Source organism: Cynocephalus volans, chromosome 9, assembly GCF_027409185.1.
Source record: "Cynocephalus volans isolate mCynVol1 chromosome 9, mCynVol1.pri, whole genome shotgun sequence".
NCBI lineage: Eukaryota > Metazoa > Chordata > Mammalia > Dermoptera > Cynocephalidae > Cynocephalus > Cynocephalus volans.
This window is the reverse complement of record NC_084468.1, coordinates 98,427,184-98,451,793: the sequence shown is the minus strand read 5'-3', so window position 1 is coordinate 98,451,793 and position 24,610 is coordinate 98,427,184. Positions and strand designations below refer to the sequence as shown.

The window sequence follows — 24,610 nt, the reverse complement described above, 5'->3', positions numbered from 1 at the left end:
TTTGGCTAACTTCTCAACTGTGAGATGTAGATCACAGACAGACTTTATAGAGTTGATCTGAAGATTGGAAATAACTTATGTAAAGTGCCTAGTAGTTTAGTGCAGTGATTCTAAATGTGTTAAGATATTCTTATTACGTTGATTTTTGGCTATGGTATTTAATTCATTTTAAAATTTTATGTGGCATTAGTACTGGATGTGGTACTTTTATATTTATCAAAAGAAGGTCTAGGAGAAGCATTGCACTGTATGCCAGTTATTGGTAACTATTGTTATTATTTCATCTTAAATTGTTTCACTGGTAAAAGATTATTCTGATAAAGATTTTGTGTATTTTCAAACTAGGTTGATAATCTTATTTTTATGCTGCAGTTAGAGGTAGTTCTATATTTGTTCATTAAAATGATTAAAATGCTTTTTGGAATATGATTAAGCAAGCATAACAATTTTTTTTTGCTTGTCTTTGTATATCCAGCATGTAACAAAAGGCCTCATATAGGTCCCCATTACATATTGTTGAATGATCAAGTTAATGAAATTTTTTTATATTATTTTTTTTTACATTATTATCCTTTTTTGTGCTTGTTAATAGTTAACTAGTGCATAACAATAAATAAATAGAAGAATTTAGTAACTGATTCATTCAACAACTATTTATTGAACATCCATTGTTTCTTGGTTGGTGCTAGTGAGCTTACTGGAACACACAGGTAATTAAATAATTAGATGAATATGGTTTTGACTTTTATTCTTTAAAATTTAGGTGAAACCTGGAGACGACTTAGAAAGTGATCGATACTTAATCACAGTTGAGGAAGTTAAAGTTTCTGGAAGTATAGCTATTAAACAGGATGTCATTAAAGAGGCACCAGAGTCAAATTCAAGGAAGTATATATCCTCTGGCCGGTCTCTTGGATGTCAGCCCGCTGGTTTAAAAAGGAAGTTTTCTGTAAGTTTCTCTGTGAAAAATAGTACATCAACATGTATTTATAAAATCGTTGTGAAAAGTAGTGAATTTTGAAGCTGTTGTACTCTGTCGTTAAAATTGTATTTGATAGTATACTTAGATAGAAAGGAAATAAACCCTACTTAGAAAAATCTTACTACAAATGAATGTTTACATTTTAATTTAGAAAACTTTAAATCTTAATTATTACTTTACCTTAGGCAAAGCATACACATTCCTTATTTTATTTTTTTTAGTCAGTTCATTTTACATTTTCTTTATAGGTAATGATACAACTAATAATTGTTTTAATATTTTTAGGGTTTTCAAGGACCACGTCAGATCCCAAAGAAAATGGTTATTACAGAGAATGGTGAATCAGCTGCATCATTTGAGGATAAAAAACCTGGCCCTACTGTTTTTTCTTCATTCTATAGCACATCTCCTTTATTTTCTACCAGTGGCGAGAAAGATATAAATAATATGCCAACGGACCCTGAGAACATTGTTACCTACAAGAACAGGGAGAGAAATGGCATGCTTTTTCCTTCGGTTGTCTCTACTCCATCCTCCAATATTAACCTCGATATGCTATGTGAAGAAAATTATTTTACCTCTCCTATCAGTTCAGGAAGTAGGCATTCAGACTCTTTACTGACCAATGAGCCCATAAAAAGATATAGTTTGGCATCTCGCTATTCAGGAGTTTCACAAAACATCAGAAGCAAAGCACAGATATTAGCTCTTCTGAAATCCAAATCAACTAGTACATATAAGGAACTAAATGCTGAGATTACAGAACATTTTCTTCAGATACAACCACAAGAAATTTTAAAAATCCCTGCTAAACCAAAGTGCTTAATTCAACAGGAAGAGTCTGCAGAGGTGAAGAGCACAGAAAATTTACACTACCATCATCAATCAGAAAATACTATGAGAAATAAAAGCCGGTGGTCGATGTATTTATTCTCACAGAGATCACCTATACATTCTTCTGCTACAGATGGAAATGACATAGAAAGGAAACCCAAGGCCCAGGAAGATGATATAAATTTGAATTTGAAAGACCTTTTGGTACAAAAAAAGGTACAGTTCTTTGAAACATGGGCTGAAAAGGTGAAAAAGTATAATGAAGACAAGCCAGTAGATCGTAATGATCAATTCTGTAATCAGGAAGTAAAATTAGAAATGCCTTCATTCTGTGAAAGCAACAGCTTACTGATTACCTGTAGCAGTGCAGAGAATGATGGTTTATTATCAGAATTTGACATTCAAGAAAATAATAAAAAGCCCTTTAATCAAAATAACAAGGTGTGCCTAAAAGGATCAATTCTCATTAGAGAAAATGCTGAGGAGGTAAATAGTTGTGAAACACCAGAAAAGGAGCATAAACAACTTGAGTCATCTCTGCCAGAATCAGAACATCTACAAATTGAAACTTATGTAACCAGCAATTCTAGGATCTCTGATGACATTTCAGACATGTTTTCTAAACATAATACTGATGATGAAAGTCTTAATAGTATTCATGAATCTCTAAGCCAAGTAACACAACCATTGTTGGAGGTAAATTTTGATCTGGACAATTTTGAGACCAGTGACATGGAGGAGGAATCACAGGAAAGCAACAAAATTTACCAGGATTCAGAGAGTTGGGTAAACGAAGTTTTGGTTAATAACAGCAATGCATGTGTTCAAAAGAGATGTGAGAATATAAGCTGTCAAGAAATTGGCAATGAAGATTTGCCACTCTTAACATCTATTGGTGGCAAACCTACAGAGACATTTCTTACTCAAGAGACTCTGTCACCATCACAGTTTTGTGATGAAACTTGTGTAGCTTTTGACATGGGACCTTGTGAAGATGGAAACACTGCAAAAGAAATAGAGGAGGAGTATAGTGACACATTAAGCCATTTTGACACATCTTTAGAGTGGACTTCTGATGTATTTGTAGGTAATAAAGAAGATGCTAATAAATCTATCCAAAAAGTTAGAATTAACTGTGATTTTGCTTCACTCCCTAATAAATCTAAAGATATAAATACGAATTTATGTATTCCTCCTTTTCCAAACAAAGCCACTAATCAGACTCCTGAAAACAATATCCTGTTTTTAGAAGATGCTCAACCTCAGTCTTGTATTTTGGGAAGTGACTTAGACAAAAAAGATGAACAGATTTTACCATCAACCTCTAGCAGTGACAACAGTATCCAACTATTAAATACCAGTCAGAATCACTCTGAATGTACTGCACTTGATAAACCAAATACCCAAGTTTCCAATTCTTTGTTTTACTCTCTGGGAATAAAGCATCCTATTTCCAAATACATAGAAACAGATATTCCTGAATCTGAAGATTTGGTAAAGATTAGAGGTTCATCCCAGGACCATGTTGAAGTCGAAACTGCCAGAAAAAGCAAACAATACTGGAATAATCCTAGAAATTCTTCAGAACTTTCTGGATTAATAAATAACATTTCCCTTTTAAAGTCACTGTCTGAGCACAGTACAGCTTTAGATAGCTTGGAAGTACTGAAAAAGAAAAATACTGCCTTTAAACAACAAGGAACTCAGCAGACATATGAGCTGGATAGCAGTCCTGAAGGTCAGAATGGCATGTCTGTTTTGGATTTTTCTCTTTATAGCTCAAAGAATTACTTATGGTGCGGTGCTGATAACACCAAGGTCAAGGATTCAGATCCCTATACCAGCCAGATGCCCTCCCCCACCACCCCAAAAGAATTATGTAGTGTTTAGCTAGGTAATACAGGTAATACATGTACTTAGTAAAACCAGTTCTAGTAGTGGATAGTATAGTGAAAAGTATGTCTCCTTCCTACTGTGTGTAGTCCCTCAGTCCACTCAGAATTAGCCACAATCTGCTACGATATCCTTCCAGAAATAGTCTATGCATATATAAGCATTTATCAACACGTATTAGTGAGTATATTTTATATATGTACATAAGTGTTTGTATCTGTGTCTGTATTATAATCCATTCTCATCATTATTCATTTTTGGACATGTACTAGGATATACTTTAAAAAACAACAACAACATGAATTCATATTCATGTACCTGTAATTCCAATCTTACACTACAGTATTCTCTTTCTTCCATTCTATAATTTTGCTTCTTTACTCCCACAGTATGGAAGGCCTGGTCCCAACAGCATCAGTATACTCTTCAGTTCTACAATTCACACCAAATAGTTCCCAAGTTGTCATGACGATATCACTGTTAGCAAAAAACCTTTACAAATTGGTGAAGTTGACAAATCCTTTGTAGTTTTTCTTTTTAAAATATATTTTATTCAGAGTATAGAGTTGTAGTACCACTTCAAAAATTACTTATGTTACTTTTTCTTAAGCATGACATATTATTTGATATATAGTTAAGTTCTTTGCTTATATTCTATATGAGGGCTTTTTGTCCATCCTTGTTTATATAATTTTTATTCCTGACTATATAAAATATTAATTGAGTTCAAAAATCAAAGCTATATAAAAACTGACCGTTAGAACTCTTTCTTATACCTCCCATCCCATTTCTATCCACCTTCTGTAGGTAACCAATGTATTGTACCTGTGTCTTTTTGTAAAAATAAATAGCTCCATATATAAATTCTTATTTCTTATTATTCAACAAAGGATATCATACTCATATATTCTTTAGCACTTAGCTTTTTTTCACTTAATAATGTATCCTGGAAATCATATCAGTTCATAGGAGTCATCCTCACTTTATTGTTCATTGTAGTATAATACTCCACTGTGTGGATATACCATCATTTAACCATTCTCCTATGCATGGACATTTAGGTTGTTTCCAGTCTTTTACTATTACAGATAATGTGATGATAGATAGCTTTATATATCTATAATTATCTCCATATAAATAAATGGGTTTTTTTTTTTTTTCATATTGTTGTAGGTGTGTCTTCAGGGCAAATTCTTAGAAGTATAACTGGTGGGTAAATGGGTAAATAGATGTGTAGTTTTATAAGATATGTGAAAGTTCTCTCCATAGGGATTATATCATTTCTTACTCCCACCAGTAATATATGAGTGGCTGTTTCTCCACAGCCTTGCCAACAGAGTGTGTTGCCAAGATGTTGAATTTTTGCCAATTGTGGATGAGAAATGGCATTTCAATGTATTTTAAATTTGTGTTTCTATTATAGGTGAAATTGAGCATTTTTTTCCTATGTTTAAGTTTCATTTTTATATCATTTCTCATGAACTGTCTGTTCTGCCTTTTTGTACAGTTTTTTAATTGGTGTTGGTCTTTTTAATTCTCCTTGATTTATAAGAGTTTTTTATATGTTAAAGATATTAGCCCTTTATGATAAATGTTCCAAATGTTTTCTTTCAGTATGTCATTGGTCTTTTTGAAAGGACGAGTCGACACCAGTTGACGAGCCACCAGAGAGAGCTTGATATCCCCTACCCGCTAGGAAGTTAAGCAAATGGGCAGTGTCAGCTTGGGATTGTTCCCATGAAGGACTGCATAGAAGGAGATCGTCCACATATTGTAATAAGGTGGACTCTGGATGATTTAAGTGAAAAGATTTGAGTTCCTGTGCTAGGGTCTGCCTGAAAATATGAGGGTTATCCCGAAATCCCTGTGGCAGGACCGTCCAAGTGAGTTGTTCGGAGTGACGGGAGTGTGGGTCAGTCCATGTGAAGGCAAAAATGACCTGAGTATCGGTTTCCAGGGGTATGGAAAAGAAGGCATCCTTTAAGTCCAGAACTGAGAAATGAGTAGAGGTCACTGGGACCTTGGAAAGAAGAGTGTATGGATTTGATACAAGGGGGTGAATGGGAATGACAGCGGCGTTAACAAGGCGGAGATCTTGGACGAGATGAAAGACGCCATTAGGTTTTTTTACAGCGAGTATGGGAGTATTGAAAGGGGAGTGAGTGGGACGGAGATACCCCTTTTTTAATAGGTCCTGAATGATGGGGCTTAACCCGAGGAGGGCTGTTGTGGTTAATGAATACTGAGCCTGACAAATATATTTGGAAGGGTCTTTTAGTTTTGTGCATACAGGGAAACACTGGGCCAGAGCAGGGCTGGCAGTGTCCCAAACTGTGGGGTTAACAGGGTGTGTTAAGATGGGTAAGGACTTCTTTGGAGGGGTGGGATTAGTAGGATCTTGGGCTTGAACTAGCGCTAGGAGGAAGGAAACGGGGGAAGAGAAAGAGGACAGGGGCAAAGTAATGGAGACTTGAAGCCGTGATAGAATGTCCCGACCCAACAAGGGGACGGGGCATTGTGGCATGACTAGAAAGGAATGGGAGAAAACGGATTGAGTGCCTTGAAGGCAGCAGGTTAAAAGAGGGTTTTTTTGGGGAAAGATTTGTTTACCTCCTACCCCGACTATAGGAGAGCTGCTGGAGGTGGTGGGGCCTTTATATTCCCTTAAGACCGAAAAGGTGGCTCCAGTGTCCAGGAGGAAAGATATTGGGTGGCCGTTCACAACCATGGATACCCTGGGCTCCTGCTTTGTTATAGAGATGGTCGGGAAGGGCCCAAGGCTCCGTCAGTCCTCCTCAGCAAGGCCCACCATAGGTGGTGTCCACGGTTCGGGGGACTGTGGGGCAGTTGGTCCCTCACCCCTTCGGGCGAGGGGGCAGTCAGATCCCCAATGTCCCTTTTTGCATTTTGGACAAGGAGTGGTGGGTGGCCTGGAGGTGGGGCAAGCCTTTGCCCAATGCCCTTCCTTTCCACATTTAAAGCGGGCTCCAGGTGGAGGCTTAGAGGTGGAGGCTGTGGGAGGGCGCCCAGGGGGTTTGATAAGCCGGGCCAACATCTGGAAGTTGGCGTGGTCGGCCTTTTGTTTTCGACGTTCCTTTTCCTCCTCCCAATTATGAAAAACCTTGAAGGCCACTGACAGGATTTTGGTCCGAGGGGTTGCAGGACCCTGCTCTAATTTTTTAAGTTTAGTTTTAATGTCGGGGTAGGATTGGGCCAGGAAATAGGTCATAAGGACATGCCAGCCATCTTCTGAGTTGGGGTTTAAGTTAGTGTATTGTTGAAAGGCCTGAGTTAATCTATTGAGGAACTCGGAGGGAATTTCCTCCTTTTTTTGGACAATTTCTTGAATTTTTTGGAAATTGATGACCTTGCGAGCCGATTTTTTGAGGCCAATTATTAAGCAAGAGGCCAAACGATCTCGAGCCTGGATTCCCTGGGCTGTGTTATAATCCCAATTAGGTTCTTGTTCTAGGACTGCTTGGGGGCCTGGCGGGTGATTCAGATTGGTACGATGGATGTCAGTGGCATGGATTTGGGCTGTATCCCAGACCCTGCAGCGTTCCTCGGGGAGGAGGGTATTGGCTAGGAGCATGAAGATGTCATGATGTGTGAGGCTGTAGGCCTGCAGGATCCATTGGAATTCATTAATGTAGGTGGTAGGGTAAGTAGAGAAAGAGCCTAGTCTTTTTTCTAATTCTGTAAGGTCAGCTAAGAAAAAGGGAACATGGACCCTAACTACTCCTTCAGCCCCAGCTACCTCACGTAGTGGGGCAATTGTTAAAGGGGCGGGAGGGGTCCTCGGGAATGGGTGAAAGGGGGGCTTAGTGGGTCAGGAGTAGGGGAGGGTAAAGATGGAGGAGTGGATGGCGCAGGAGGTGCAGAAGGTGACGGGAAGGAGGAGGTCGGTAGGGTGGGGGTTCATCAGCAGGGTCAAAGGTGGAAGAATCGAGGAGTGACTACAGGCTAAAAGGACTTGAGAGGGAGCACAGGAGGAGCAGAGGGTGGGGTTCTGAGCCAAGAGGCGAAAAGCCTCGATGTAGGGGATCTCCTTCCATTTTTTTAGGATCTGGCAGTAGTTAAAGAGGTCTTGTAGAATGTTAGGATCTAGTGTGCCCTCAGGGGGCCATGTGTTTTGATTATCTAAAGGATAATAAGGCCAATCTTGTGTACAGAATTTGGTGAGGAGTTTGGGCTTAATATCCGGCCTGAGGGAAAGGTTGGTGAGGTTTTTCAGAAGGCATTGAAGTGGAGAGTCCCCTAGGGAGGAGGAGGAAGCGCCCATTCTGGTCTCTTAATGGGAATTTAGACAGAAATCGGACAGAGATTAGTGATAAGACAGATCCTTTAGCCGGTTCGGAAAGGCGGGATCCTAGAGGGCATCCCCAGTAGGTCACATCAGTCCCGGCAGGTTCAGGTACAAACCAGGAGGAGAGAAGGGAGGTGTGGGTCGTCACTCAGACCTTCACTTCTCTAGGGCAAAAGCCTGGTGCCTGAAGGAGCCTAGCGCTAGGAATTTCTGGTCGGGTCCTGGACCCGGGAGGTGGAGAGAAGAGAGTGGTGGACAGGAGGGTGAAAGAGAGAAGGAGAGAACAGAATGGGGCTTTTAACCTCCAAAAATGAAAGTAAAAGTTTACCGGGGCTTTGGAACCTGTTATAATTTGGGAATTTATGGTGGTCGTGAAGACCATGGTGGGGTGGGGTATGGGCGTTAGGGGCTACCGGACCGATCACATCTAGACTCCCTGCGGTAGCCTGAAAAAGGGCTGGTGCCCTTTAGGAAAGGGGGCTTACCTAATGATGAGCCGTTGGTGAGCGGAAGAAGCCAGTGCTGAAAAGAATGGACGAGGGTGGACCGTCAGTGGTGAGCGGTGGAAGGGAGGCCGGTCCTGGCGGGACGGAGTTCCCGAGGGGTGACTCGAAAAGTGTTGCCGCTGCGATTCGAAAAGTGTTTCCGCTCGAGGGAGCCCCAAGGGGCGACTTGGAAAGTGTTGCCACTGCGATCCGAAAAGTGTCGCTGCTCGAGGGGAATTCTCCCGGGTTTTGGCACCAAATGAGAGGACGAGTCGACACCAGTTGACCACCGGAGAGAGCTCATTTATTAGGCAGCACACACACATATATATAGGGCTTTAAGGGAAAGCTGATTGGTTTAAAATACAATCCCTATTTAGCATACTGCATGGGGCTTGGGGGGGAGCTGATTGGCGTGCGATTCATGCCGGCAGGAAGGAGAATGTGGAAGAGAAGGGCAACCAGCGCCATGATGGGGTGCGGCCGAGAAGGGCTTATGTGATCAGGGTGTGATCCCTTGGGGCATTTGGGTTCTTACACTTTTGATTTTGCTTATGGTACATGGCCAACAGCATTGTCTTTTTAAGAATGTAATAGAAAATAGTGTATACATATGAATGTAAGTGAACAATGCACTTTATGATACTCTCAAATTGAACTCATTTGAATGTCTCAAGTGATTCCTGAGAAAAGTATGAATAAATTATTTACCTACTAAAATGATTCATTGTAATGTAAAGTTTGATGATAATTGTTATAGTTTATTTTCTAAAAAATTAAAAATAAATAAAAAGCTTTAATGAAAAATATGGGTAGATATAATTATATAATAACATACTAGAATATACATTTCTAATATGAAGATTTAGGAATTATAACATTTAGTTTTGGGAAACCTACTCTCATCAAGTTGATAAAGAGGATTACAGTTGATTCTCATTATTTGCTGTAGTTGTGTTCTGTGAAATTACCACAAACACTGAATTAGTGAATGATGAACCATTGCTCCTTGTGGAAATACAGGATTAGGTTCCTATAAGCCTCTGGTCAGAACATTTTCAACTCATCAATACATAACCTTGTTTTATGTATGTTTCTGTTTAAAGACACCTTATTTAATGTGCATTATTGACTCATAAACATTGAACTCACAGCCAACAGCACTATAACTCATGCCTGAACAAAACTTGTGTAGAACACATATTTTCTCCATAAGGGATATCACAGCCTTCTTTATTCTAGGGGACATTTTAAATAGCTAAATCACCAACAAAAAGCACAGAAATATGAAAAATATAGCACTAAATGGACCACGAAAAAGACACTTGTTTACAGTATAAGCTTAAACAAGAAGGTAGAGTGTTGCCTTGAAGGGAAACTGCATTTCAGACAATTCATTTTTTGCTGCTCTGTGCATGTCTATGAAAGACCATGAAAGCACTGTGAGTATTGATTTTGGGGTTACAAATAAATTTCAAGGAGTAGGCAGACTCCATGAGTAATGATCAACTGTTTTGCGATGTAAATGTATTTCTCTAAAAAGGATACATTTATAAGTTGGTTTTCCTGACACAATTTGAGAATATTGAATCTATTGGAATATAGCAAATAATTTCATGGAGTTTATTACAAAGAGAAGAATCAATTTACCACCATTTTTTGGGGGGGTTGTGGGTGGCTGGTCTGTATGGGCATCCAAACCCTTGACCTTAGTGTTATCAATACTGAGCTCTAACCAACTGAACTAACTGGCCATCCCTACCACCAATTTAGAATGCATGAAGGTATTAAAAATATCTCCAATTTGTTCAAGTTTTTGTGAGATGATTGAATATAGCTTAGAAATGTTCATTTAGAATTTTATTCTGGAATGAAGGCAGTAAAGTAAAGGATTGAATATAGCTTAGAAATGTTCATTTAGAATTTTATGCTGGAATGAAGGCAGTAAAGGAAAAACACAAATTTTCATCCAGTGCCTTTAAAAAACTTTATAGAAGTAACATGAAGTTCCAAAATCCATTTATTTTTATTTCATTTAACTTATTCTGAATTTTAACAGAACAGCAATGAAACCAGAAATAGCAATTGCCTAAAAATGAAGATTACACCAAATATAGCTATGATATTTTTTTACAGTAATAACATTACAATTATACTCTTCTGACTTTAGATGAAACAATTTTTTTGAATAGGCACTTATTCTTTTAAGAAAAAAAGGTCCTATTTTGAAATGGACACCCAAAAATGTGTTATGATGAGCCACCCTCCTTTTCATTCTGCAGACTTGCCAACTTTTCTACCCATAGTCTTTGTATTTGTTCTCCTTTCATCCGAACATGTTTACCCCTGGCATAGTTGTTTATTTCTTCAGGTTCTAGCTTAAGTTTTACTTTCTAAGAGAGAACTTTCCTATCCACCGTATCTAAAATTACTCTCTATCATTTCTTTCCGTATGATACCCTTTTGTATCATAGTCTGAATTTCTCTAGTTTAATTATTTGTCTTCTGTGTCCCTCCCTTTTCAAGGGATTTTGTCTTGTTCACTGCTGTTTCCCCAGTGCCTGGCATACTGTGCTTAGAAACTAATTGTTGAATGAATAAATTAATATAAATTTTTTTCCAAGCCATAGTTAAATGGATTTAAGATAGATTCAGAAATGGCATTAAGTGCTTTTTCGTTTGCTATGGTTGAACACACAAGTATAATGGTGATCGTGGCTTTCTTGATCCTAGCCATTGGTCAATATATCATTTTTAGCATTTGTAGCCTAGGTTATTTGCTATTGGCTTAATATTTATTTTTCAAATAGTTTGGAAAAAAAAGACAAGGAAACATTCCTACCGTTGACTTAGAAAGTAACCAAAAAGGCTTTCATTCTAAATATTTTAAAATTTTAATCATGAAAACGTTCAAACCTATACAGAATAGTACAGTGAAAATTTTGTCTCATCTCAAAATTTAAGTTATATTCCTTGTTCCTTTCAGTTTTAGAAATAAGTAAAGTTTTATTAGAGCACTACTATACTTACAATGAATAAGATCATTTGATTTTCTTCATCACAGCTAAGAATCCATTTACTACAGTAGTTTCACAAGCTATATCAAAGTCTCATCTGAACCAGGATTCTCAGCAGGTACATTTTTTTTTTCCTATCAGTATATTTTATTTTGATATGAATGTTCTGTAATTTGTAATAGAATACAGAGGTCTCAAGCTGTCTTGGTTTTTGACCCCCCTTAGTATCTTAGTAATTTTTTTATTGCATCCTTTGGTGAAAAGAAATAACTAACAGTTCCATTTATTAAGTATTTAGTAGTATTAAACAACTTATAAGTATTTATATCTTAGTAACTTAGTAAGCATTTTATTTTTAAATAAACCCAGTTACTAATGTAATATGTGCCCCGTTAGGAACTGCATAGCTTCTCAAACCTTGGAGTAGCTTAGATAACATCACCCCATTTCTTGTTCCACATTGATTTTCTTATGATAATTGCTTTTTTTTTTGTCTTAAGACTTTCAGAAGGAGATAATTGCTTTTATCATATCAATTTCTGAAGAACTATCTTCATAAAGATGTGATGTCATTGAAAGAAATGTAGCGGGATCTGATGTTGAAACTAAACTACCTTGAGTTAGCAATTTTTTTAGTGTCTGACAAATGTCGAGGGACACTGTTTCCTTAAATTTAAAACATCTTGAGGAGCCCCTGTGAGTTCACTGCAGGACCCCATAGTACCTTGTTGCACAGTTTGGGAACCATGGTAGTAGTATGAAAAATAATAGTACTAATTAGGATGAATTGAAATTCTAGAATAAACCATCTAGATTTGTATTTCTCAAGGGGGATGCTGTTAGAATTTTTAGATGGACAATTCTTTCATTATATACTCTTTCTAGCATATATGTTTGGAGGAAAAGAAAGTGAAATGTTTCATTTGCCCCTATTTTGTATCTTACTTTATTTTCTGTGTTACCCAGTCCTTTTTATTTTTCCTCTTAAAAATCTTGATTTTTTTTCTTTCTTTTTTAAATACAGAAAACAGTGAAGAAAAAATAAGACTTACCCTGCCTCCCAGAGACAATTATTATTGTTTCCAACTTTTTTGGTGCCTTTTTAAAAAAATGTGGTTAGATTGATGTGTATTAATAATTTTATATCCTTTCCCCTTAATATCGTATTGTGTTATCTCACATTATCAAAAACTCTTGTTAAATATACCTTTTAAAGTTTACTTACCATTCTATCCTATGCTTTGGACAAACAGTTCCCTATTTTGTACGTTTAGATCATTTCCAGTATTTTGCTACTATAAATAACACTTTAGTAAATGTTTTTGTACATAAGTTATTATTTGCATTTTAATTTCTTTCCTTAGGTTTGATTCTCAGAAATGGAACTAATTACTTGGAAGGCTCGGAACAACTTTCTTAGTTTCATGTTATTGTCGAAGCTAAAAATCTTAGTGTTTTACAATTAGAATATTTCACTTCATTTTTACCAATACTGTTAAGAGCTTTTTAAATTCTTGCTAAGTAAAAATATGATTTTGTCAGCATTTTAGTTTTTAAAATCTTATTAGTGATAGTGTTCCTGTATTTCTTATGTCTAATACAAATTTATATTTTTATTTTTTAAATTACTGTTGCCTGTTTATCTTACATTAATGTTCTATTCCTAAGATACTCAAAGAAAATGATGTTGAACCAAGTGAACCACTTCAGTCTTTGCAGGTAAGTTATCTTTTAAAATGCAAAGTAGCCAGAAATTATATTTGTATATATAAGTAATGGCATATAATTTTAAATTTGTATTATATATTGTCAGTTTTCAAACTCATTTGTAATTACTCCTTTACTTGTTTAGATGAGCCTGCTGTCTTTGTATAAATGTCCTGTATGATCTGTATGATTTGGTTAAATAACAAATCCATTATCATAAAGCTAATTTTACAAATTTGCAAGCATTACCAAACTCATGAATTGTCATTGACAATTAATTGTTCATGCAGCTCTATTGTTTAAAACAGTACAAAATAAAATAAAAACAACTGTGTTGTGGTGACTTACCATTTTCAACCTTGTATATAAAAAGATCAAATGCAAAAATCATAAACCACTAGCAGATGCATAATTTAACTTACAAATAACCACATTCTTTTTTTTACTTGAAAAAATATTATTTTCCACCAGAATGAGTTGTCATTTCAAATGAATGTCACACATTTAAAAAAATCTGTTGTAATTCCACAGTAATGAAAGAGGTCTTATAATCTTTTGCAATAAAAATTATTTAAATCTGTTTTTAGCATTACAGTAGGAGTACATTTGTATTTTTGTAATAGGTTCGTTCTTACTACAATTCTCTGAAACAGCGTCTTCATGTACCTTGGTGATAGAAGGAATATTGAAACATTAAAGTTAGGGTGCTACTTGAAGATACACTTAATGCCACCTCTGCCTTATTTCTGTAAGTATAATCAGCTACACAAAGCAAAGGATGTGTTCCAGCAGGGAAGGTAGTACAGTACGCTAATTAACTTTTAAACTCACTATGTTAGAAAATTCCATTTCTAAAATATGAGTTGAACATTTTCAAGAACAACTTGGTTGGCAGTTGTGTCACTTGCAATAGAGTGTTATTAAAAGAAAGTGACAATTATTTGAAGAAATACACTTTTTCTGTCTATCGAGAAAAGATTTTCTTTCATAAATAATAAGAAAAAATTGCTTCTAGAGTTGAATTTACTTTCTAAATCTATCCAATTCATATTAAAAATTATGGTTATTTTATATATTACTTGATGAGCTAAAAACGACTAGTTGCTGTTGTCACTGTCATGTGTTTCACAGTCACTAGAAAATGATTCGATTCTTTGAAACTGTTATACTGTGTACAATTTTTCCTTTTTTAATTTTATACTAATATTTGAATTAAATGATCCACATTAACATAGTATTAGGTTTGATGGGTGATTTATTATGTTTTCTAGTGTTAAAAGATTCAGTTTAAAATTTAGAATCAGAATTTTCTAATATGCTGAGCTTTTAAATTAATTAGCATTTTATCTTATCAGCTAGAGCACTCCTGTACCAGGAAAGCCTTCTTATATGTATGTGTAGAGAGAAGCAAGATGGAGATGGCAAGTGTATTTTCAAAGGGCAAACCTGCTTTTAAGTTCTGCAAATATTTTCCATCAAACTTATGAACCACCTGCAAAACTATTCTAGTCAACTAAATAGATAACTAGGTAACTTATTGATATTTTATTCTACTTCCCTTCCTTGGGAAGTGACGAAGAGACTGCTTTTCTAGCTGTTATTCCTAAACAAGTAGACAGAAAAACCTGTGACCATAAGGTAAAATTTGTGAAGAACAGTAATTTTCTAACCCACTATATTTTCCTGCTGTTTTTTACATAAGTATCATAGTTTTCACAGGTGGAGAGTTAGGAGCATAATAAATTAGCCTGGTTTTAAGAATAAGTGAAACTATTCAATGACTCCTACCCCTTCTATTTTTGGTCTTGAACCTTCTCTGTACTACTAATGAGCTAATAATGCAGCGTATGCAGTATGAATACATACATAGGGTACACTAGATGTTGGATACAAAGCCATGAAGAGTACAATTAGTGAATGCTCTGTGGAGAAGAACATGAATATCTTTATAGTCTTTAACTCATTATAGTCTACTCTACCACTTCTACTTCTGACTGGATATATGGAAGTATGTATAATCCAAGCTCTAAGTAGTGCCACCTACTCCACATCAAAAATTGACAGAAACAACAGCATATAAATGGTTGGGTTTTGTAAATAGTGATTTCTATTCCTAAAACCCAGCACACATCTGGAAGAGATCTACATAGCAGTGTAGAAGACAAGGCACCTATTTCCTTGTGGGCACTGTATATTCTTTATCAAACAAAGCAGAAATATACAGCGTCTTTAACAGCTGAGACTTGTTTTTGTTGAAATGTATATATTTTTTTAAATTCAGAAGAATATTTTCAACAAAACTTCTCTATAAAGGCACATTTAGATTTGATTTTCATTTCAAATCTTTCAAATGTGTGATTTAGAATCTTCATTTTTGAATGAGTATATTGACGTATATTATTGTCATTTTGTTAATTCATCAGTTAGAAATAAATGATCCTTTATGTACATTCCTTTGACTCTATTAGTCATCTCATTTTTCCACATTCTGGGTAGGCTTTGTTACCTTGTGTGGAGTAAAAATCCTAGAACTCTCAAGGGGGCAGCAGAGAAAACCATTTAAAGCCTGAAAACAGGTTATTCCCTGAGAGGATGAAAGAACCTCTCTGAGGTATATGTCTGCATTGGAATCATATTCTTAGTCCTTTGCTCCCAAGAGTGGTGGGATATCAGATGTTCTACTGGGAGACACAGCCTATCATCCACCTTGCAGTTAAGTCTGGTAGTCTACAAAACAAGCAAAGGAAAATGCTTTCTGTGTTTTCTATTATCTTTTATTATTTCTATTATCTCTTCCCCTTATATTGTTGTATGTTTATTGATTGTTTTCTGTATGCCAAGCACTGTGTTAAATGTAGATGATACCCAGATGAAACAAAAAGGTCTCTGTCCTTAAGGGCCTTACAGTACAGTTAGCATACAGATAAGGAGAAACTTTATAGTAGTATGAAGTGGTAAGTCTGTAATGTATTTTGTTGTATAAATGTATTGTTGATTAAAATGATCGGAGACACGAAGGAAGACACAGCAGACAAGATGCAGGTGAAGAGCGGGGGGCCACTGCTCTCTCAGGCGAGTAGCACCGACCCAGCCACTGTTACAGCTTTTATTACATTTAGCAAGCTTATGCATGCGAGATAAGCATTAATGCATAAATTCTGTTATACTTTTCTCAAGAGCAGAAGGCTGTTACCTCCCTTCTCAAGCACTTGGTTATCTATAATGCGCCTCCTGGGAACATCCCAAGAAAGTGTTCTCACAACTTCAAATGTTCTCAAGGATTGTTTGCAATCCTTGACATTTCTTGGTTGTTTACTTGTATGCAAGTTCACCAAGTGAACACGTCCTTGGGTGCTGACCACAGAAGTCCATTAACCATTTCCTTCAATGTATAGTTGTGTAATGTACAGTGGAGGCATAGAGAAAGGAGCAATTAAGTCTTTTTGGATTAATTAGCCATTAATATTATACTCATCTTATACTTGTAATAAAAAAAATGCTTATTAATGTTGAACTTGATTGGAGTTAAACTGATGCACTTTAAATTAGTTACTCTTAGCATATGTTTTAGGATAATAGAAATATTTCCTGGGTATTTGCTGAAATTAGTTTCCTAGTAATTATTTATATTAAGTAATATTTAATAAAATGCTGAATTATGTATTATTTTCTATGTATATACATTGTTAATATATATGTCAATATATATTTATATATTTATACAGTTCTCATTTTTAATAATTTACCTGTAGCCTGTTGAGTTTCAGGGGCATCAAGTGAAAGGATCAGCTACTAGTGGTGTAATGATCAGAGGACACAGATCACAGCTAGGATGCAGTCAGTTTCCAGATAGCACTGAATATGAAAACTTCATGACAGACACTTGTTTTTTGACACCAAAATTGCCTAACACTTTTATGCAGATTGACTTCATGCAGGTAAAACTATTTTTGTGGTGGCATTTTGCCAAATCATTTTCTCTATGTCAATAATAAATGTCGTAAAGATAGTAGAGTTAAATCTTTCTATGGTTATAAGTTAAAAAGGAGTACAGTAAATTGACAAGAAGCATAATACCTCATGAAACTAAATATGACAAGAATATATTATTTGAAAGATTTACTGTCTTTTTAGGATTAGGAATTTAAAGGATCTTTCCACTTCAGGGAAGACTAAGAATTCATGAGAAGAACAAATAGGCAAAAAACACAATACAAAAGACTCATCTGTTTAACAGCTAGATTTTTTTCTCTTCTAATATCCCCCACCTCTAAGTGTGACACTGAATACCTCTCATTGCTACCAAGGCAAATCCCTGGAGATGAAAATAGAGGTCATGGAGTGAGAATATGCATGTATTTGAGACAGTACCTGTCAGAGATTTTTAAAATTTTCCCTTTTTATTAAAAGTCCTCCATCTTTCTGCTCCAACATGAACTATATAGTTGATATCTTGAGAATGCCTTTTGCATCTTTCCTATCTTGGGTTACCTATACAAGGGTCCTTCAAAAAGTTCATGGAAAGATTTGTATTATCTTTTAATTCTATTTTTCTGTGAATTTTTTGAAGTATCCTCATATCTTGAACACTATGTATTTTTTTTCTGGTTTTGCTGGAGCACTTCTCTGGGTACCTCCAGAGAAAAGGAGCATAGGAGATAAAATTTGGGGGATTTTCCATGTTAAAATGATTTTATTCTGTTCTCATACTTGATTGATAGTTTGGTTGGATAAAGAATTTGGATATGATCTGCTTTTTTTCTTTCTAAATTTAAATTTAAAAGTGCTTTCTCTCTCCAGAAATTTTTAATGTCTTTTCTTTATTCCTGGTGTTCTGAAATTTCCACAGTGATGAGCCTTCCTTCAGGTTTCATTAATACAGTGTGTTCAATGGTTCTTTTCATCCTGCAGATACAAGTCCACCAGTCCTATGAAACTTTTTTAAAAAAATCATTTGTTTGGTAATTTTCTCCCCACTGTTTTCTTGGTTCTCCTTCTAGAATCTTTAATCAAATGTTTCAGTTCATTGTATCCTATTTTCAGTAGCACCTGTGGCTTCTAGTTTCTGAGCCTTTCCACGGTTACTGGTGCAAATCAGTTACTTCTCATTGGGCCACCCTGTAATAGGCACTTTGGTTTGACTTTCCTGCATATTGCCAAGTCTGTACTATTTTCCCATCCTCTTAATATTGTGTTGTAATTCAGGGCTATCATTATTTCTTAGTTTCATCAAAGATGGAGTTTCTGTTTCTCATTCTCTGTGTTTTTGAGAGAAAAATAATTTAGGCACTCCATATTGAAAAAGAAACATGTCCATTTGTTTTGTTCCTAATTATTTTCACATACATCACTTATGGTTATATGTTTTACAGCCTGAATTTATAAAAAATGTTCTAAAGCAAAATGACTAGACCTACAACAGAGATAAGTGCATTTTTGAATAACTGTGACAGACTGCTTACACATACCAGTGTCTGAACTTTAAAAAATATTCTGTATTTTATCAAATTCTAAGATACTGTCACTGCAAGAAGCACCATTTTGTTATATACCACCAAGAAAGAAGAGCAATCAATTAAACATTACATATAGACTTTAAAACATTAAAATTTGTTTATTGTGGTAAAAAACACATATAATAAAATTTACCATCTTAACCATTTTTAAGTGTACAGTTCAGTAGTGTTAAGTATATTTACATTGTTATGAAACATCTCTAGAACTTTTTCATCTTCACTTAGATTTCTAATGTTATACCTACTGAAACAATGCTTTTTGATTTATTTGAGCAAGGGTTATTATTGTATTTTACACTGCTTTGTATTCTCGCCTGTCTATGAACACAGTAATTTTTTGTTCATCTTTTTGAAGACATTTAAACAGCAAAATTACTTAGAACATGTCTAATATTAGCAATGCACTAACTTGTATTTAAGTGATCATTATATGAACAGTATGACTAACTTGCATATATTTGCACATGCACAGGCAATGACAGTTATGTCACAACTGTTGTATGTGCTGTAGAGATGTAAAAATATCATCACTTTTTTTTTTTTTTTTGTCGTTTTTTCATGACTGGCACTCAGCCAGTGAGCGCACCAGTCATTCCTATATAGGATCCGAACCCGCGGCGGGAGCGTCGCCGCGCTCCCAGCGCAGCACTCTACCGAGTGCGCCACGGGCTCAGCCCAAAATATCATCACTTTTAAAGTACGTTCCTACTTCAGATATGTTAAGATGTAAAAAAAATGTGAATCATAAGAATTGATAAAACATAATGTACTCTAATATCCCTGAATAGAAATGGCTTCATAATATATTTGTTTTTATTTTTGTGTCTCAAATTATAACCATAAACTGTATGTATGCATGTGTACATATGAGTGTACTCCAAAAAGTTCATGGAAAATAGAATGAAAAGATAATACCCATCTTTCCACGAACTTTTTGAAGTACATTTATATATAGATACAGATATAGATATGTATAGACACACACTTTTTCTTTTTACTAAGTAAATTGATAGATCTCTGTTTTTTAGTTCCCAGATAAAGATTTTCCAAAAGAAGGTACTAGCTTTAAAATTGAAGACAATTTTCAGGTGATAGCTGGGTCTGATAAGGATTCAATTGAAAGTGATTGTAAGTAAATTGTAAGTAAAATATAACATTAAAAATAATTTAACGGTGATAAACTGTTATGTAAAGATTCTGCTTTTTTTTCTCCATAGCTATTTTAGATTTTCCACCTAAAGATTCAGAACATTCATACCACTGTTTGGATTATAATTTTAAATCAGCAGAGAAGACTTCATGGGAAGTAAGTAAGGTAAAATGTAAACAAAGCTTTAGTAGTTGGAAGTAAAAAATTTTTGGTAGTCTGCCAAGAAATGAATCTATTAAAAACTAAAAAGGTAAAAATCTTAAGTCTGGATGATTTTTAAACATGATCAAGAATGTTTATCAACAACTAACCAGCATTATTTTGGTGATGAAACAGCAGAGTAATTTCTGTTAGACCCAATAACAAAATGTGAATGACTGCTATCTTCTTTGTTAAAAGTATTTTTATTTTGCAATATGACATAAAATGAGAGACATAATTAGGAAGGAAGAAATACAATTAAAATTAGTTAAAAGTTTAAGAAGAATTTTGTAAAGGAGATAAAGACAAGATAAACTTGAAAAATTAATAGCATTCCTAAACCAGTTAAAAAATGTAATAGAAAAAATGTCCCAACAATAGTAACAAATAATATAAAATGCTGAAGCATAATCTTAATTGGAAATGTGCAGGACATGTATGAAATAGACCATGAAATTTTACTGTAAAATATAAAATTCATGATTAAGTACAATTCAACAGTATTTACTGAATGCCTTCTGCAGGTCAGAAGACTTGTAAGACTTGGATATAGACTGATGAACGAAGTAGGTATGATTTATGTCCTTAAGGACCAGCAAGGGAGAGAGATATTAATCAGGAGAACAAACAAACAAATAAATAGAGATAATTGCTATGAAGGAAAGCTGTGAAAGTACTCTGAAATTACAGGGAGAATTTGCTGTAGAGTGGGTGATTAGGGAAGACTTCTCCAGCTATGGCAACAGTGAGGGAAAGAATACTCCATGCAAAAAAACAGCAAGTGTAAATACTCTGAGGGTGAAAAGAGTTGGCTTGATTTGAGGAAGTGAAAGAAGGCCAAGGCAGCTGGATTGTAGTGAGTGAAAGAGAAAGTGCTAATTAATGAGGTTGAACAGGTGAGCTTGACCAGACATATAGTCCTACAGGTCAGGTTCAGAACTTTGATTTTACTCTGTGTGCCACTGGGAAATCACTGGAGAGGAAAGCAGTTTATTAATCTGCTAGGATTTCCGTAACAAAATAACCACAGGCTGGGTGGCTTAAACAACAGAAATTAATTTTCTCACAGTTCTGGAGGTTAGAAATCCAAGATCAAAATTCCAGCCAATTTGGTTTCTTTTGAGGGCTTGCAGGTGGCTGCCTTCTTGCTATGTCCTCACATAGCCTTTCCTTTGTTTTTGTACTTGAAGAGAAAGAGTTCTCTGGTGTCTCTTCTTATAAGGACACTATTCTATCAGATCAGGGCCATCCCTACCCTTATGACATCATTTAACCTTAATTATCTCTTAAACGCCCTATTTCCAAATACAGTTGCATTGAGGGTTGGGGCTTCAACATGAATTTCTTTTTCTTTTTCTTTCTTTCTTTTTTTTTTTTTGGCGGCTGGCCAGTAATGGGATCCGACCCCTTGACTTTTGTGTTATAACACTGCAGTCTAAGCAACTGAGATAACCTGCCAGCCTCAACATGAATTTTTGAGGGGACACAATTTAGTCCATAGCAGAGGGAAGGGACAGGTTTGGTGAGTATATAAGAATAGATAAGGAATGCCTGTGAGACAGTCAAGTAGAGTTGTTAAGTAAGAGGTTGCATACATGGGTCTGATTCAGAGGAGACGTTTGTGCAGTCATTTGCATGTAGAAAGTTTAAGGCAATAAGAATAGATGGGTTCGTTGAAAAAGTTTCAACAAAAGTAGAGAGAGAAGAGAATGGGTTATATCCCATTCTCAAGAATTGGTATGAAGAGGGTTAGTTATGTCAATTATTGTTGAGGCATCCAATAAAATGAGGACAGAAATGTCACTTCATTTAGCAACTTGGAGGTCATTGGTGACCTTGGTAAGAATAGTTTCAGTGAAATAGCAAGGGTAGAAATCAGTTTAAAGTGGATTAAAGAATGAATGAGAAAGAAATAAGAAAGTAGAGACTGTGTGTGTCAAACTTTTTAAAAGATTAGCATATTTAGTCAGTCAGCAAATATTTCTTGAGCAATTACTGTATGTAGCACTCTTCTAGGTTTACAGACAGGCCTGTGAATAAAAAAGGTAAAATTCTGCCCTCACAGAACTTACATTCTAGTGAAGGTAGACAGGCAATAAATAAATAAATATATAGTACCTTGGAAGGTTTTAAGTGCTTTGGAGAATGATATAGCTATTTAAGGGGGACAGGGTGTGCAAATGGGGCTGAATTCTATTTTACATATATAAGATAAGGTGTCTTTGATAAGATAACATTGGAGTAGAGATATGAATGAAGGAAGGGAGAGAACCATGCAGATATCTCGGGGAAAAGCATTCCAGGCACAGGGAATAGCAAGTGGTGTTGAGGCAGAATACAGGCCAATTTGTAGAACAGCAAGGTGGCTGCCATGGAGTGAGTGAGTGAATGAGGAGGAGAGTGATAGGAAGTAAGGTCAAAGAGGAGGTAAGGAGCCTGATCAGGTTGGGCCACATAGGACATTGGAAGAGTCACCTTGTACTTTGAGAGAGACTGGGAGCCATTGGAGGGTTTTGATCAGAGGAGAGAAATGATTTAACTTAAATTTTAGGAATAACTCCCCAGCAAATTTGTAGAGAATGTACTAGGGGAATATGGTAGAATACTCAATAAGTAGTGACTGTTACTGTTATTTTTACTGAGGAGGCAATACAGTGTAGACTTCCTAGGTTTGAATCACAACTCTCACTTATAAGCTGGATGAATTTAATCAAATTTAACTGCTTAACTGCCCTTTTTCTCAGTTCTCTCAGCTGTAAACAAGGAAAATAAAGAGTACCCACCATGGTGGTTGTAAGGATCAAATAAGTTAGAAATATAATGTGCTTAGAACAGTTGCTGGCACATAGTAAGAACTCGAGAACTTAGTAAGACTATTATTATGGTGATGATCATATGGTAATTTCCCATTTGTTTGTCTCTGTCTTCCACTAGACTGAACTCCTTGAGTACAGGGACCATGAGTATTCATTTCACATCCTTAATTCCTAGCACAGCACCTAGAACCCCGTAGCTAGTCAAGAAAATGTTTTAACATTTATATATAAACTTTTAATCTTTATTGTCATTTACTTGAACAAAAAAAAAAACCTCACACAAACATATTCATTTTAACAAGTTCAAACCATTCAGAAGAGTATAAAGTTAGAAGCAAAAGAGTGCTTTTCCTCTGGTCCCACTTCTTTCAAAAGCCACTCTTAACAGTTTAGTGAATTTTCTTCCAAACTTTTATTCTATTAGTCTGTGCTTATACAAACATATATTTTAAAGGTAATGGTGATATTAGATTTTAAGATGATTAATTTCTGGAAGAAGCAGAAGCAAAATTAAATGCTGTTCTAACAAGAATAACATGGTGAATTATATGGCTATTCAGATCTAGGATATATTTAAAAAGTTCACTTCATTTGGGAGCAATATCATGAGGTTTAGATTAACTATAGATAAACCCTAGGCCTGAGGACATAAGAGAAAACTCTTCAGTCCTTGAATCTGTAGGCATTTAGATCTTCGCAGCTCTAAATATGAGGTCTGATTTGGCCTGAGCCTCTTAAAATGATAATTGATCTTCAGAACCAAATCCCCATAACCGAGATCAGTCTAAATCAGAATCTGACCCATTTCAAATAAATTCAAAGTGTTTTATGTTCTGTATTTCACTTTGTTATTCTTGTTGATTTTAATGAGTTTATTCTATTCTGTCCTTTTTGGAAGAAGTTTATAGTTCTTGCCACCACAATAGCTCTATACAATATGCTTGAAATCATTAAATTTATAATATATATTACTAAAATTTATTCAAACAGTAGGGAAAAAATGCAATAAGATTTTGGTCTGTAGTTTTGTTTTTTCTTTCTGGATAGGTAACATCACCAAGACAAAAGATCTCTACATTGAGCCCTATTTCTACTTTTTCTTTGAAGTCAAGAGATGAAGACTTCGTGCTAGAATTCTCTGAGGAGTGCCTGAAAGCAAGAACTTTACTTGGTGATCTTTACTTTCTCAATGTGGAGTATAGTTGTTATCATACTGCTCTAACATCTGTCTGTCCATGTAAAATGAAGTGGGTTTTTTTGGGAGATTGTTACTAAACTAAAAATGTTTTGGAACCAGATTCAGTGTCATACCATTTGAAGCATTCCCCCGCCCTTTCTTTCTGACTTTTTCTATTATAGATAGCTATTCTGAGTACAATACTCCCTTACAGCTTTCAAGTTCCTTCTTATTTCTCCCCCCAACTTTGTCATCACAGAACTCTGAAAGTGTCTTCTTCCATTGAATACTTCTCACAGCTGTAACTTCAGAGCCTGATCCCTCTATTAGCTACTTCCTCTTCCAGGGGAACGACTCATTGTGAATCATCAACACCATTGGTTGACTTTAGTATAATCTCTTAGTTTCTCCTTTTTTGCTTTGAGATCCTTGCAATATCAGGAAACTCTTCAACTGCTGCTACAACCATTCCACTCTCAGTCCTCTGTGTTTTCATACATTTTGACTCATTTTGATTCCTGCTTCT

General features: G+C 35.6%; 1 protein-coding gene across 1 annotated transcript in view; it reads left to right on the top strand.

The window, feature by feature from the left end:
- The window catches only part of ZGRF1 (zinc finger GRF-type containing 1), a 97,662-nt gene that overhangs the window by 2,592 nt on the left and 70,460 nt on the right, over positions 1-24,610 (top strand). Inside the window, exons 3-8 of the mRNA XM_063107470.1 lie at positions 764-949; positions 1,268-3,223; positions 13,186-13,236; positions 16,977-17,162; positions 19,769-19,868; positions 19,958-20,050. Of these exons, the coding sequence (XP_062963540.1) occupies positions 764-949; positions 1,268-3,223; positions 13,186-13,236; positions 16,977-17,162; positions 19,769-19,868; positions 19,958-20,050 (2,572 nt within the window). The remainder of the gene's footprint in view (positions 1-763; positions 950-1,267; positions 3,224-13,185; positions 13,237-16,976; positions 17,163-19,768; positions 19,869-19,957; positions 20,051-24,610) is intronic.